This window comes from Miniopterus schreibersii (genome assembly GCF_964146895.1).
Source record: "Miniopterus schreibersii genome assembly, chromosome: 14".
Taxonomy (NCBI): Eukaryota; Metazoa; Chordata; class Mammalia; order Chiroptera; family Miniopteridae; genus Miniopterus; species Miniopterus schreibersii.
In genome coordinates, this window is record NC_138114.1 from 29,245,249 (window position 1) to 29,259,521 (window position 14,273).

Genomic DNA, 14,273 nt, shown 5'->3' on the forward strand with positions numbered 1-14,273 from the left:
ATTTTTTACAGATATAAAATCACTCTGTCAAATTAAAGTTTTCTGAACTACTCTAAATTTTACTCTAGAGAATCTGAGTCTCAATTTCTTATATCATTACGATTGATAATAACCACTTCGCAGAATGACACTGTTCCATGGACCACGCTTTGAATGGCACTCGGGATCTCTAATAGTTTGCAAGGCCCACTGCACAGTGAAAACACAGCACCTTTTAAGCGGGGGTGCTTTGCACCCATCCTAGGTCCTGTCCACTCTGGCTTCTCCAGCGCATTGCTCCAGATTCGCCGTTTCACCTTTCTGCATCATGAGCTCTCTTGCTCTGTGTGATCATTCGCATCAGCATGAAAATCTTCTGTGATCTCTCTAAATTAAAATACACGGCAGGAACAACAACAAAAATGCCCTTCATTCCATAAACCAGTCCAGCTACTTACCCTCTCAGTGTTTCTATTCCGACCCCATGACCCTAAGGGACACTGTTTTTGCATATGGAGCAGTTTCTGCCTTGGGACCCTTTCACTTGTGCTTCTACTGCCTGAAATGCTCCTTTCCCAGACATTCATTCGCGTGACTTACATCTTCCCTCCTGTGGGTTTCTTTTTGCTCTTCCCTTAGCCAAAGGGTCTCACCTCACCACCTTCTGTATAAAAAATAAAATGTGATGTCTCACAGTATATATCTGCTTTACCTTGTTTGCTTTCCCCCTATGGGCACTCTTTTTATTTACTTTTTGTAATGTTACTTATCCCTGTGCCAAATATTATACTAGGTGTGCAATGACAGACACTTTGCTTCATTCACTACTGTATCTTGAGGAACAGGAACAATGCCTGGGATATACCATGTGATCAATAAAGATCTAGTGAATGTCAGCTGGATCTGATCTCAGGAAAGGCTAGAACTAAGGTTTCAAAGAGTGTCATCAGTCTCTGGCATGATCCCCCTTGTCCTATTGATCATCTCTGTGTGGACTTTACTGTCATACAGCCTCTGTAATGAGAACATAGAGATGATAAAAACCATCTTGTCCTTGATTAAATTGGAAGTAAGGACTTGGGGTCAAGCAGCCTCAAGATGAATTAAAAGGGGATGGATGGATGGAGGGTTTTCTGAATGAAAATATGCTCAAGTGATGAAATGTAATAAGTACCTCAATATATTCTAACAAAAACAAAAACATAATTTATTTTAAAATAAACTGCCTTCATATATTTAGAAGTGGAAAGACATATTTCAAGAAAAATTATTTTAGCATTTTCTTCAGATAAGGTTTGTTGTTCCAAGACTTGTGTGCTTTTACCAGGGATTTAATGATATGCTTTTCTAAGCTAATATATGGGGGGAGGGGAGAGATAGAGCAATGCAGAATTACCCAGCCAAGATTTAGTGGTGCCAAAATTGAGAAACCCTGGTTTAGTGGCATGTAGTCACCAGAACAATATGGTAGACTATAAGGCCTTTATCTTTCATGGAATTTTATGGGGGATTGTATGAGTAGTAAAGTCATATTTTGGAGATTAGGGCAAAAAACAATTCAAAATGACCTTCATTTCCTGTTTAGTGCCATTTCTAATCTTTACTCTCCTGATTTCTGTCATGTCTTTTCTTAAAGGCCTGGAGAATTCTTTCTAGTTTTCTGGATGATAGCCAACTGACATACCTTGGTTTCTTTTAATCAATTTTTGTGGAAATGGTGGAGACCTACTTTCATCAGACTCCTTTTTATAAAGGATTTTGAAATAAAAGTTATAACTATAGCAAAAAATAAAAAAATATATTTATTTCATGCTAGAAGACTATGTATGACCCAAAGAAAAGTTTAAAATTTCTAAACCTGCTTGATAAAGACAGTTTTTGTTGTTTCTTGTTTGCTTGTTTATTTTTTAATTTTATTTACCCAAATTAAATCATTCTGCTCTTCTTAAAAGTTAAATAAGAAGTGACTAATTTGAAATATGGGTTTGAATGTGGAATACATGTTTGAGCAATTATTTGATAGCTCCTGGTATTTTAATAGCAGTAACCAGTATTACCTTTAGTAACTTGGCAATAAACCTTAGAGTTTATTGCAAATGCTGTTATTTCCCTGAGCTTTTGATAACTAGAAAGAAACTGTGTTACTGAAGTATACTCAAAAAACTGCCAATAGGTGCTGTTTGTCTAGGGAAAACAGTAGGAATACGCTTGTTGTTGGGAAGTGCCTGTGGTGACTCTACACTTAACTACCGAGGATTGATTGATTTGGAGCTAAAAATACAATGTATTTTAGATTAAAAATCAAACAAAGAATATTTTCATTGAAATAATTACTTAAGAAAACTGAAGAATCCAGGGTCTCTTGTTCTAGTTTTGAATACTTCTTATTTTACATGACTTCACAAAATCCCATAATGGTTTTAAAAAGAAAATAAAGAAAAAAGTCTTCATTTTGTCATCTTTTCCACTCACACTTGTCTAACTCCCACAAAAGAAGAAAAAAGTTTTTGTTTTAAGCTCCAGGCCTTCACCACACTATTGTCTGTGTCCATAGGTCTATATTCTATCTTTTAATGGTAGTGTAGATTTTTTTGTCTTTTCTTCTCAATACTCTTAAGCCATTAGCTATATACTTACTTTGTTCAGTTTGTCTGACTCCATTATTTTGAAACTTTGGTTTTAATGGGCAATGTCTGGGAAAACTAATTAGATAGACTAGTATGTTGACCCTGAAGCAGGGCATGAGAAACCGTTGAACTAAAGTGCAAGAATTTAAGCGTAGACTTTCAAGGTCACTGGATCTTCATAGGTCTGAAAAACAAAACAAAAATGCACTTTAATTTATTTTAAATTGAGCAAGAGCCATCTTATAGAAAGACAGATTTAACTCTAAAAATGTTAATGATTTATCTATTCAATTTTTTACTAAGTGTTGAATGTTATGAACTGACCAGAACCAACTATCCCTTCCATAATAATTAGATTATCTTTGGTAACAACTGGGAATCACCAATAGGTAGTGGAAAGAGTGGGCTAGTGTTCTCTGTCACAACCTTGCTACTGCTTAGAAAAGTGTGTTTCAGGCCAAGTATTACTACACACAAGCATATATACTAACAAATAATACTTTCCTTTCATGTGCTTGACAGTATATTACATTTAAGTTCAAACTTAACAGTATATTACAGACAGAACTCAATTAATGTTATAGTTCGTATCAGGCAATAAGAAATTCTGAATCATTAAGTAGAACTGACACTCTTGTGGAATCAACTTTGGGCACCGTTCCAAATGACAAAGGACTCTCTGGCTCTTATCCTTTATTCACATAATCCGCATTAGCTTTAACCACTCGTTTCGGCAATTTTCACTCATGTGTAACATTTATTAATGCAAAAAGCAAATCTAGTATTTACATATAAAGATAACTGAAATGTTAGTTGGCCTTAATGAAATGCTTGCTAATGCCCCTTCAAAATATGTTTTGAAATAAGACATTTATTCTTAAGATGAAGAATAAAACTAAGATACAGACACAAACACACACACACACATTCACACGCACACATACACACAGACACCCCCTTACTCTTTTCTCTCTTAAGATTAGAATGAATTCAGAGAGATACACATGGAGTACGTAAGAGGAAGACCAAATCAATTTTTTTTTACTGTAAATATAGTTGATTAAAATACAAGACAAACGTGCTTCGCTGTTTTTCCTTCATTACAATGAACTTACCCTTTCAGTTGTAGGGAGTGCGGGGGCGGCCCAAACTGTAAGTACTGAGGCAGATCTGTAGCAAAGTGGACAACAGATCTGCCTCATGGAGCTTGCATTCTAGTAGGAGGAGAAGACATATAATATATAATATAGCAGTGAGTTATCCAGAATTTGGAAGATGATGGACTCTATGTGGAAAACATACAGGGGGGAAAGTGGAGAGAGTGCATGGGGAATTGCAATTTGCTTGCTCAGTGACGAGTTCACTGGGGTGACATTGGCAAAGAGTTGAAGAAGGTGAGAGGATGAGCCATGTGGGTATCTGGGGAAGTCTCTCTCAGGTGCAAGTGCAATGGCCCTGAAGTTCAGGCCTGCCTAGTATATTTAAGGAAGAACAAAAAATGCTAGTGGGACTGCAGTAAAGAAACAGGAGGAAATCATCCAGTAATGTGGGAGGTGTGGAGATAACTTCTCTAAGTGAAATGAGGTAGTAAGGGAAGACTGAGTAGAGCAGTAACAGAGGCTTAAAATTTAAAAGAATCATTATGGATTCTCTTGAGAATAGCCTGTGCTGGAGGCTGTGAGAAATTATGGAAATTAGTTAGGGTGCTATTTTAGTAGCCAAAACAAGGCCTAGATTGGTATTCTGGGAATGGTGAGAGGTGGTTGCAATCTTGCTATATTTTGTAGGTAGAAACTGAGGATTTGTTCATGATGGGATATGGGAAAAACGATAGACATTAAAAATGACCCATAAAACAGCCTGAGCTACCGGAAGGATTGAATTTCCATGAACCTCAATAAAAAGAATGTAGAGAAGTAAATCAACTTTGTACAAATTAAATTTGAAACGTCTTTTGACATCTAATAAAGGCTGTCGAGTAGACAGTTGGTGTGAACTGGGGAGGAAATATGGACTACAAATATGCATTTGAAGTCTTGAGCATTTAAGTACTCTTTAAAACTTTGAGATTTGATGGGGTTCTTAAGGAAATGAATGTAGAAGACAATCAAAGATTAATTTTAAGGTGCTAAGGAGATAAGGAGAACCAGGAATGGGGACCCAAGAAAACATATGTCCTGAAAGCTAAGGGAAGCTTTGGAAAATTGCTTCAATTTTCGAAGTGAAACAGTAATTAAAGCCACTAGCTGAGAATATAGATGGAGTTGGTTAAATAATTATATAGGAAAGAGGGAGAAAAAAATGAAGTAGCAACGTGAATCATAATAAATGGACGGGATTTAAGGTTTTAGGGTATTCTCATGTATCATTCTAGATTAGCAGCATTTCCAAGTTTCAGATGTTATACTCACATGTTATTTTTCATAATGCTTTACATACTGTAGAAAATTGAATAAACTGACATTTTTACATAAATAAACTGATTTCAAAAAGGAAATTTTGTATCAGAATCATAAATGACAAAAACAACACTACTGCCATTAAAAGTATACATTAATTCGTATTAAAATATATTATTAAACATCAACATTTTGCTAAAGGGCTGACAATTGAACACCAGGAGTGCCCAGGCACATTTTGGAAAACTCTGTTGTACTGCACTGACAACTTTAGTACTTGCTCTCAAGTAGTTTGATAACATAAATCAGAACTTGTTTGCCTAAGTGAGAAAATAACAGATTATCTAAATCCATTGATTTTTATCTATGTTAGAATCCCTAAGGGCAGGTACTTTGCCTTAATGTCCTGTGAAATATGTAGAATCATTCTGTGTGCATAGAGTGCACTCTACCTGATGGTATTTGATGGCTGCATTTGTCTCTAACATGACCAGAATATTAGGTTAGTGAAGATTTCTTTCTTTGGCAAAATCCCTACTTACCAGTGTCTAAGCACACTGCTTAATACTTTTATGTCCTTATCGGTGCTTCTGAAAAATGGGTGACTTATATTTAGATGCAGTGATTAATTTAAGTGGAACAGACTCAAAAGAGTAGTTGCTTTGATCTTTAAAGACAGCTTTTGTCCTTCAAGCAAAAATAAAGGAAAAACTAGCTTCGTCTTAATTTAGCATGTTGCTAAATGTGTCAGCAAACCAATGACTAAATTCCATCACTGCTAGCTGTTCATAGTGAGCTTCATTCAGTCATGACCTCAGGTGGTTTATCTGAGGCCAAATAAAACAGGAGCTGGTTGCTGCTGCTCCTCAACTCACTAGGCATGTTTCCACCTCTTGGCCTTTTCAAGCGCCATGCCCTCTGCCTGCAAAGCCCTTTCCCACCTGACTCGCTCTCTCACCTTTTATAAATGTTTACCACATTTTCACATTTTCCTGGTAGCTTTCCCGATAACCTATAAACAAGGGAAAACCCTTATTCTGCCCTCTTTATCTGTCTTTCTGAATCATTTTATATTTTAGTAGTTCTTATTTGGATCTGAAACTATAAACTTTAACTATTTTGTTTTTCTCTGTCTCCTTCTATTACAATACAAGCTGCACAAAGGAAGAATTTTTTTCTGTTGTTCACTTTTGAAACCCCAGCATTTAACGTAGTATAGAAGTTCGATAAATATTTATTGGGTTAATGAGCGAAGACTAATGGTGTTACTGTTATTACCTTCATTTTGCAGTTAGGTACCTAGCCTGAGGGGAGATGGTCCAGCCAGGGCTGGGACCCAGGTGGCTGGCTCGGGGCCTTCCCTGTGAACTCGGCCCGCCCAGGGGAGATGAGTGCTGCCTACTTCCCTCAGACCTCTAATGAAGGGCTCAGATTTGACGTGGCTGATAAAATAAAAATCTAGGAAATGTTTCTGTACTAAGGATGAGTAATTCTTAAGTTATATAACGAGCGAAGTAAGCCAGTCGGAGAAAGACAAGCACCACGTGATCTCACTCATATGTGGAATGTAATAAACAAAATAAACTGATGAACAAAATGGATCCAGAGACATATAGAAGCATGGAACAGACTGAGGGGTCTCAGAGGCAAGGTGGGGAGGGGAGGGTGGGCGGGGAGAGATTAATCAAAGAACTTATAAAACAAATAAAATAAAATAAAAGGAGCTTTCTCACTTAAAAAATCTTTAAAAATAAACAGTTTACTTTAGAAAAAATATATATATATATAATGGGAAATACAAAACAAAACAACAAAGAAACTACACTCTGCTTTTTAAAAATCAAACAGTTACTATCATCTCTAAATAAAAAGATGCATCTTCCAATTAAGTAAATTGTAAAGAATTCTAATCGGAACAGTTCAGAAAAGTACCATAATTGAAATATTGTGCATTTCCCACTCACCTATCAGGTTACTATGAGACTTAAATGAGAAAAGACGTGCCAATATAGTTTCTAATTTTAACTTAAAGATTCACTATTCAATATCACATAAATTTCTGTCCATCATTTAGAGAAGGCTGGCTAGAATCATAAATAGAAAAAAATTTTTTAATGGTTTTACAAATGTATTTTAGGACACATACACGCACAGGATCAAATCTTAATACCTCAAGAATCCTGGCTTCTGCTGATTTAACCAATTATTTGTTTTATGTGTTATTTCTCCCTTTGGATATTGGCAAATAGAGATATATGGTATTTATACTAGAACTAACACTTGCAGTGGATATATTTAAGAACTCTGACCCTGATAACATCATTTCCCCTTGTTTAGCTAACTCAGAAATAATGAATCCTCCTTAATTATTACACCATTTGCCACAGATCCTGAAATGGCAACAAAGAATTGCCTAAGAGGATAAAAGGGAGAAAACAATCAAATAAGGATTTCCTTCTAAATCCTGGGTCTTCAAATTTCCAATAGGGGCAAAACTTCACATAAGAACCAAGCAGGAAGACTGTTAGCACTCACAATCCTTAAAACCTGACATCAAATAGTCAAACAAAACTAAAGAAATAATTTAAACAATCTCAAGGGTTGAAATTAATTAGTTTGGCTGAAAAAAATTGAGAATTCTCTGAGAATTATTCTCTATCATCATTTTAGTAACATAACAAAATAATGATTTATATACATAAAATGACATCACATTCACAATGATTTCGTCTTATAAAATAATAAATATTAAAGTAGGTCTGATACATTACAAGAAAGGGTTAACCTTAATCTGGAGTTAAAATTATTTGCACAAAGCTATCTTGCTTCAGAATCTATTCCTTCTGGCATTTATGAAAACACAAAACAATGAATTGTCTCTCTCTCAAGAAAAGCCACATACCAATGAACAAACAAAGGAAATGACAATATCTATAGCAATATGACAGGTAAAAATGACTGAAAGAGCAAAACAACAGAAATGTTTAATGTGAGCTTCTTAATGATATAATACAGACTCCAGATATAGCATAATTCTGTTTTTCAGAAAGGTAACTATTAATATTTGCAGTTTCACTTTATCTTTTTTGCTAATACTTTTCTGACAAATAACAAGAAACAAGGAAAATATTATGCATCGCCCATCAATCTCATTTTGTTGCTTTAAAAAAAATTGTTGTGCTTTTCACTCTAATCTAAAATGTTTATTGTTATTAATTTAGTGAAATTAAAAATTTTAGAGTTAGATTTAAATGGAATGTTTTGAAGATATAATCATAGGGAGTTTATTACTTCATTGTATCTTAATATTTTATTTTATTCCATTTGTGTGCATATGCGTGTGTGTGTGTGTGTGTGTGTGTGTGTGTGTGTGTGTGTGTGTGTAATAAGGCAATAGCCTTACCTTAAAGAAATAAAATCTTGGCTTGGAAGAAAATTTTTGTTATTTTTATCAGCTTAATTGGAATTTGCCTTTACAGTGAGGGTGCAAGGGAGGGAGCAGGGCCACTAGTAAAATAGCTATTGGTATAATCCATGAGGAAGATGGTAGGAGGGAAGGAGTTCAGATACAGGCAGACACTGCAGATATTTTAAAGACATCCAGCAGGATTTGTGGATGGGTTACACTGGGGAGCAAGAATGGTCAGCTAAGGTCAAGTATGAGTTTGAGCAAGCAGGAGGGTGCAATCACTGCTACTGACCAAGACAATGAAGACTGAAACCAGCTGGTTGTTTTCTTGATAAGGGGAGGAGTGTGAGAGAGATCAGGATTTGGGAGTTTTAACATTTTTAATTGAGTTGCTTATAATTTATCTAACCAGCAATGTAAGTAAACAGTTGTATATGTCTGAAATTCAGAGGAAAGCGCTGCTTTAGAGATATGAGGGTCTTCTGCATATAATTAAGGTCATACAATTGGATGAAGTGACTGAGAGAGGTCCAAGGAGAAATCAGCAAAGGAAATGAGAAGTAGCCGATAAGGGAGAATTAAAAGCAGATGAGTTTGGTGTCACGGAAGCCATGTGAAGCGAGTGTTCATGGAGAAGGCACTTTTGTGAGGCACAGATTAAATAATCCTGCAAAGCTTCCCCTACAGAATCTTGGCACCTCGTCAACAGTATCCCTTATCATTCAGTTGTTTCTGGACTTGGGTTTAAGTAGTCCAGGAGCAGCTTCTGGCCATTCATTAATTGTGGTAGCTGATAGAGCTATTTTATGATCAAGACTATGTAATGCATGCATGTCAAAGCCATCTGATCTACCAGTGGAAACAGCGCCTCCTGGCTGGTCTGGACATGGGAGTTCACAGGTAGGCTGTCATGGCTGGGGCAGTTATTGTCCAGTCATTGAAAGGACCCCAAACAACTACCCCGTACCAACCTAAGGGCAGTACCTATTAGTCAGGTTAATATCTCTGTGGGGCCAGTAACCTGTAAATACAATTCTTGTAGCCATTTCTCAGATTCTTCCTCTTTCCCTGGGTCATACATAAGTAGATCCCTTTCACATCTCTTTTTTATCACCCAGATTTTTTTCACTCATCTTTTCCATTGGAAACTATTGAATGCTTTAGGAGATCAAATTCCATTCTCCAGCGCCACAGAGTAGAGTGTGTGTCTTTATTTGGAATAAGAGAAACCCAGAACTCAAAGTCAGAAGCTACAGGATTTGTCTTCTCTGACTTGAGTGAAAGAGGGAGAAAATAAAAACAATATTTATTGGAAACTTACAATGTGGCAGATGTTAGTCTGTGTGCCTTGACATAGATTATTTCAATTAAACCTCCTAATATCTATTAACTTTTGTATTATTATACATTTCATTTTGTCAATGAAGAAATTGAGAAATAATCACACAATTAACAAGTGGAGCCTGGCATTAAATCCAAGCTCTCTGTCTCTATTATACTTTCCTGACTTAATGATATATTCTGAGCAGAAAAAAGAAAAAAAAGTTGATTAAATCATTTCTCTGAATTGTAAACATTTATGTAGAGCTTAACACATTTACAGAGACAGACTCATGCAAAATTAAATACATGAACTTTAGGAAAATCATCACTGGGTTTCCCCATCAAGTAAGATTATATATGAGTTTAGAAGATATTATTCTTTTTCACTGTTACTACTTCCAGATGAGATAAAATGACAGAAATTCTTGGAACAGATATGAAATTCTTTATTTTACATCTTGCCATTAGCTCATTTTTTATCTTTATGCTATAAGAATATCATGTATATTGTGCTGTTAGTTTCAAGGTTCTATATTACACTGTACTGAATAGGAGTCATATCAATTACTTGTTAATTAAATTATGTTTTCTCTCTGAAGGCAACTGATCGAGAGGGAGACCCAATAACATATGCCATTGAAAAAGGAGATCCTCAGCGAGTTTTCAATCTTTCAGAAACGTAAGTGAAAAATGATTTCTGAATTTATTTCATTTTCTTTTTTAAATGTTAATGTACTGGTAGTAAGAGAACAGAATTCTAATTAGAGGCTTTCAGCTGTTTGTTGTTTTATTTTACATTTTTTCTATGAATGTTAATGAGAAGCTGGAGGTGGGGGATAATTCTGAATCCAGGAATTTTACCCAAGAGACTATTTATTTATTTAAAACATTTTTACTAGGTAAAATCCACTGAGGTAGAAATATTTTATTATCAGGCATAACCTGGGATTAATTAGAGCCCTTGAAAGCTGTCAGCTACTCATAATAACAACATTTCTACAAAGAGTAACTTGGCATTAACTTGTTCATTCAAAGGGAATTTTGTAAGACAAAGTGTAATTCAAACAAACTTAAAGTACCACCAGAGTCCATCATTCAGCTTTTGAATAATGTAGGTATATTCTAAAAAAGTTAACACAAAAATATTTCATGTCTATGTTAAGTTTCTTTGGGGCCTGTATAAGTGCCATGCTACTCACCTCTCTGAACACACCAAAGATAATGTTAATCATAACCATTGAGAAAATTGGGAGTGGGCATTAAGAAAGAATTGAGGTTTGCGGAGAGATCATTTGCTCCCTTCTGTAACAGAAAAGTAGCTGTTCTGCTGTCACATGTGGCTGGTCTTTCAAGAGCTATACTTGCTACCTGTCTGATGTTTCCTGTGTGGTCATGAGTGGTTTGACACCCTGAATGAATGGAAACCTAAACTTAACCCTTGTTTATAAAGTGAAACATTTCACAAATGAGCTAGACATTGCTCCAGCCTCAGAAACATGTGGTACATGATGTCAAATTAAGGGAACCACGTGTGGTCACTTGGTCTTGTGAGAAGCAGCTGCAATTTCACATTGGCAATTGTTTGTTATGAAAATCATTCATTACCATATATTAAATGGCCAGATCTATATGGATCTGTAGTGTATGCATTATTTAAATAATTTTTATACTGTCTGTGTTGATCATTGCCTATGTTCAGCAACTATTTATTCAGCAGACATTTCCATATAAGTAAACATTTAAACAAGATATAAAGAAACTTTCTTTATAATTATGATGGCCAAATATTTAAGTTATTTATTGCAGAGGTTGAGGAATTCTTATAAATGGTCATCATTGGAGCGTAGGGTTTGTTATGTAACACTTAAAGGCTAGGTGCTAAACTGAAGAACCTCTGAGAGTTATTTCTGCCCCTTGTTAGAATTTTATTTAAATTATTTTATCTTCACTGGCATTTTTATTTCTATATATGAAGCTGAATTCATTTTGTCACTAAATTTAAAGGTGGTTGTTCACATCAGTTTGAACTTCATGATTACATTCGAGATTATCATATAAGGAAGATGATATACATATTCATTTCTATCAGCTCTACTTTCAAAATATATACTTGAATCAAACTACTTCTTATACCCCTCTCTCGACCACCTTAGTTTATGCCACCATCATTTTCCCCCCTAAACTGCTACCAAGACCTAATGGCTGCTATTGGCCTGTGTTTGTGAACCACTAATTACTATTTAACATGGAGTTAGTTCCATATGAAATCTGAAGCAATCACACATTTGAATTATACTCTTACCTCTCTTCATATTACTGTAAGGCCTGAAACATGCCCAAAAGCAATGTGATAAATCTGTCACTTAGAAGACTCCAAGAAATGTTAAATTGCAACTAGTAGAATGTATTAAAAAACTTAAAGGAAATATAAACTACAAAGCATGAAACCTGTGAGATAATCCCTCTCAGTCCATCATACTGCAACTGCAGTATTTCCTAAGAAGCAATGCAATTTGGAAAAATAGTTACTTTTATCATATTGGTTTGTTTGGAAGTGAATTCCCTCTATTATTTTTTATTCACATTGTCTAAACAACTTTTGAACACCATTTTTTTATGGTTAGGCAATCCCACTCATTGTCTAAAAGAACTTGACTTTTTCAAGCACAGTATATTTCAGGAGTATAGCCCCAGGAAAATCTGTTTAATATTATTAATGTAATTGAGTTGAAACTTACATAGTATGAAATAACCATTTCAAAGTTAAGAATTCATTGGCATTTAGAGAATCACAATGTTGTATGATTATGAATTCATCTACTTATAAAACATCTTCATCATTCCAAAAGAAAACTCAAACCTATTAAGCAGTTGCTCCCTCCTTACCCTTTCTGTTAGCCCCTGGCAACCAACAATTTGTGTTCTGTCTCTCTGGATTTATCTATTCTGGATATTTTATATAAATGAAATGACACATGTGACCTTTGTGTCTGGCTTTTTCAATAAGCCTCATGGTTTCATATTCACTCATGTTGAAGCATGTATCAATACTTCATTCCTCTTGATAGCTGCGTAATATTCTATTGTATGCATATACAATAGTTGTTTATCCATTCATAAACTGATGGACATTTGGATCGTATTCTAGTCTCTGGCTATTGTGACTACTGCTACTATGTATATATATGTGCATGTGTTGAAATATTTGTTCTCAATTCCTTTAATTATGTACCCAGAATTGGAATTGCTCTGTCATTTTGTAATTCTCTGTCTACTTTTTGAGGAACTGCCAAACTGTTTTCCATAATGATTGAACCATTTTACATTCCCACCAGCAAAGTACCAGCATTTTAGTTCTTCCACATCTTCTGGTCCTTTCCCACTCATTTTGTTTGATTTTGTTAATTATGGCCATCCTAGTGGATGTGGAGTGTTATTTCATTGTAGTGTGATTTGCAGTTCTCTGGTGAATCATGGTATTGAACATATTTTCATGTGTATGTTTGCCATTTGTATACTTTTTTTGGAGAAATATTTATTCAAGTTAATTGCCTATTTTTTAATTGGGTTGTTTGTCTTTTCTTTTTTGAGTTGTTAGAATTCCTTATATGTTTTGGTAACCAAACCCTTATTGGATATATCTTCTATTTTGTAGTTGTTTTTTCCTCCCACTTTACTGATAATTTCCTTTAATGGACGAAATTTATGATTTTCATGAAGTCTAATGTATCTATTTTTCCTTTGACTGCTCATGCTTTTGATGTTATATTTAAACATCCATTGTCAAATCTGGAATCATTAAGATTTTTCCTTATGTTTTTGTCTAAGGGTTTTATGGTTTGAGTACTTATATTTAGATTATTTCATTTTGACTTAATTTTCACATATGGTATAAAATAGTCCAAAATTCATAGTTTTACAATTTCTAATTGCCCCAGAACCATTTGTTGAAGAGACTATTCTTTCCCTATTGAGTGATCTTGGCATCTTTGTTGAAACTCATTTGATCACAGATGTATGAGGTTATTTCTGGACATTCAATTTTATTCTATTCCCCAGTATACATGAGAGGTTTGGAATGACCTAATTTCCCAAGAAATTGTGTACCCAGTTTCCACTCCCCACCCCCCATGCTTTTGGAGCTTTATTGTATGCCTCAACTGTATCTTTTGCTTCGGGTGGCTTCAGGTTGCTCCTTTCCTTGCAATGTTTTCCAGAAATACCCACTGCTTTTCTGCCTTGAGTGAGTTCCGTTAGGCAAAACAAAGACAAACCCTGTGTTCTATATTCAGGCAGCCTCCAGATAAGTTGGAATAGACAAACACAATTCTTTGGGAACAAGGATAACTCTGCTCCCTCCAGAAACAGGAACCAGAGTGTCACAGTGGGAATGTTGACTGCCATCTTCAAGATGACTCCAGGACAGGGAGGGGGTACAAGGACAAGTGAAAATGCCACAAACCTTTCCTACCATTTTTAAGTTGCCTTTTTCTTGACTCTGTCTTTATCTGTTTGTTGTCAACCTTTGACTGTTCT

General features: G+C 35.2%; 1 protein-coding gene across 1 annotated transcript in view; it reads left to right on the forward strand.

The window, feature by feature from the left end:
* PCDH15 (protocadherin related 15) overlaps positions 1-14,273 on the forward strand; it is a 904,849-nt gene that overhangs the window by 721,679 nt on the left and 168,897 nt on the right. Inside the window, exon 19 of the mRNA XM_081159054.1 lies at positions 10,337-10,416. Within this exon, the coding sequence (XP_081015180.1) occupies positions 10,337-10,416 (80 nt within the window). The remainder of the gene's footprint in view (positions 1-10,336; positions 10,417-14,273) is intronic.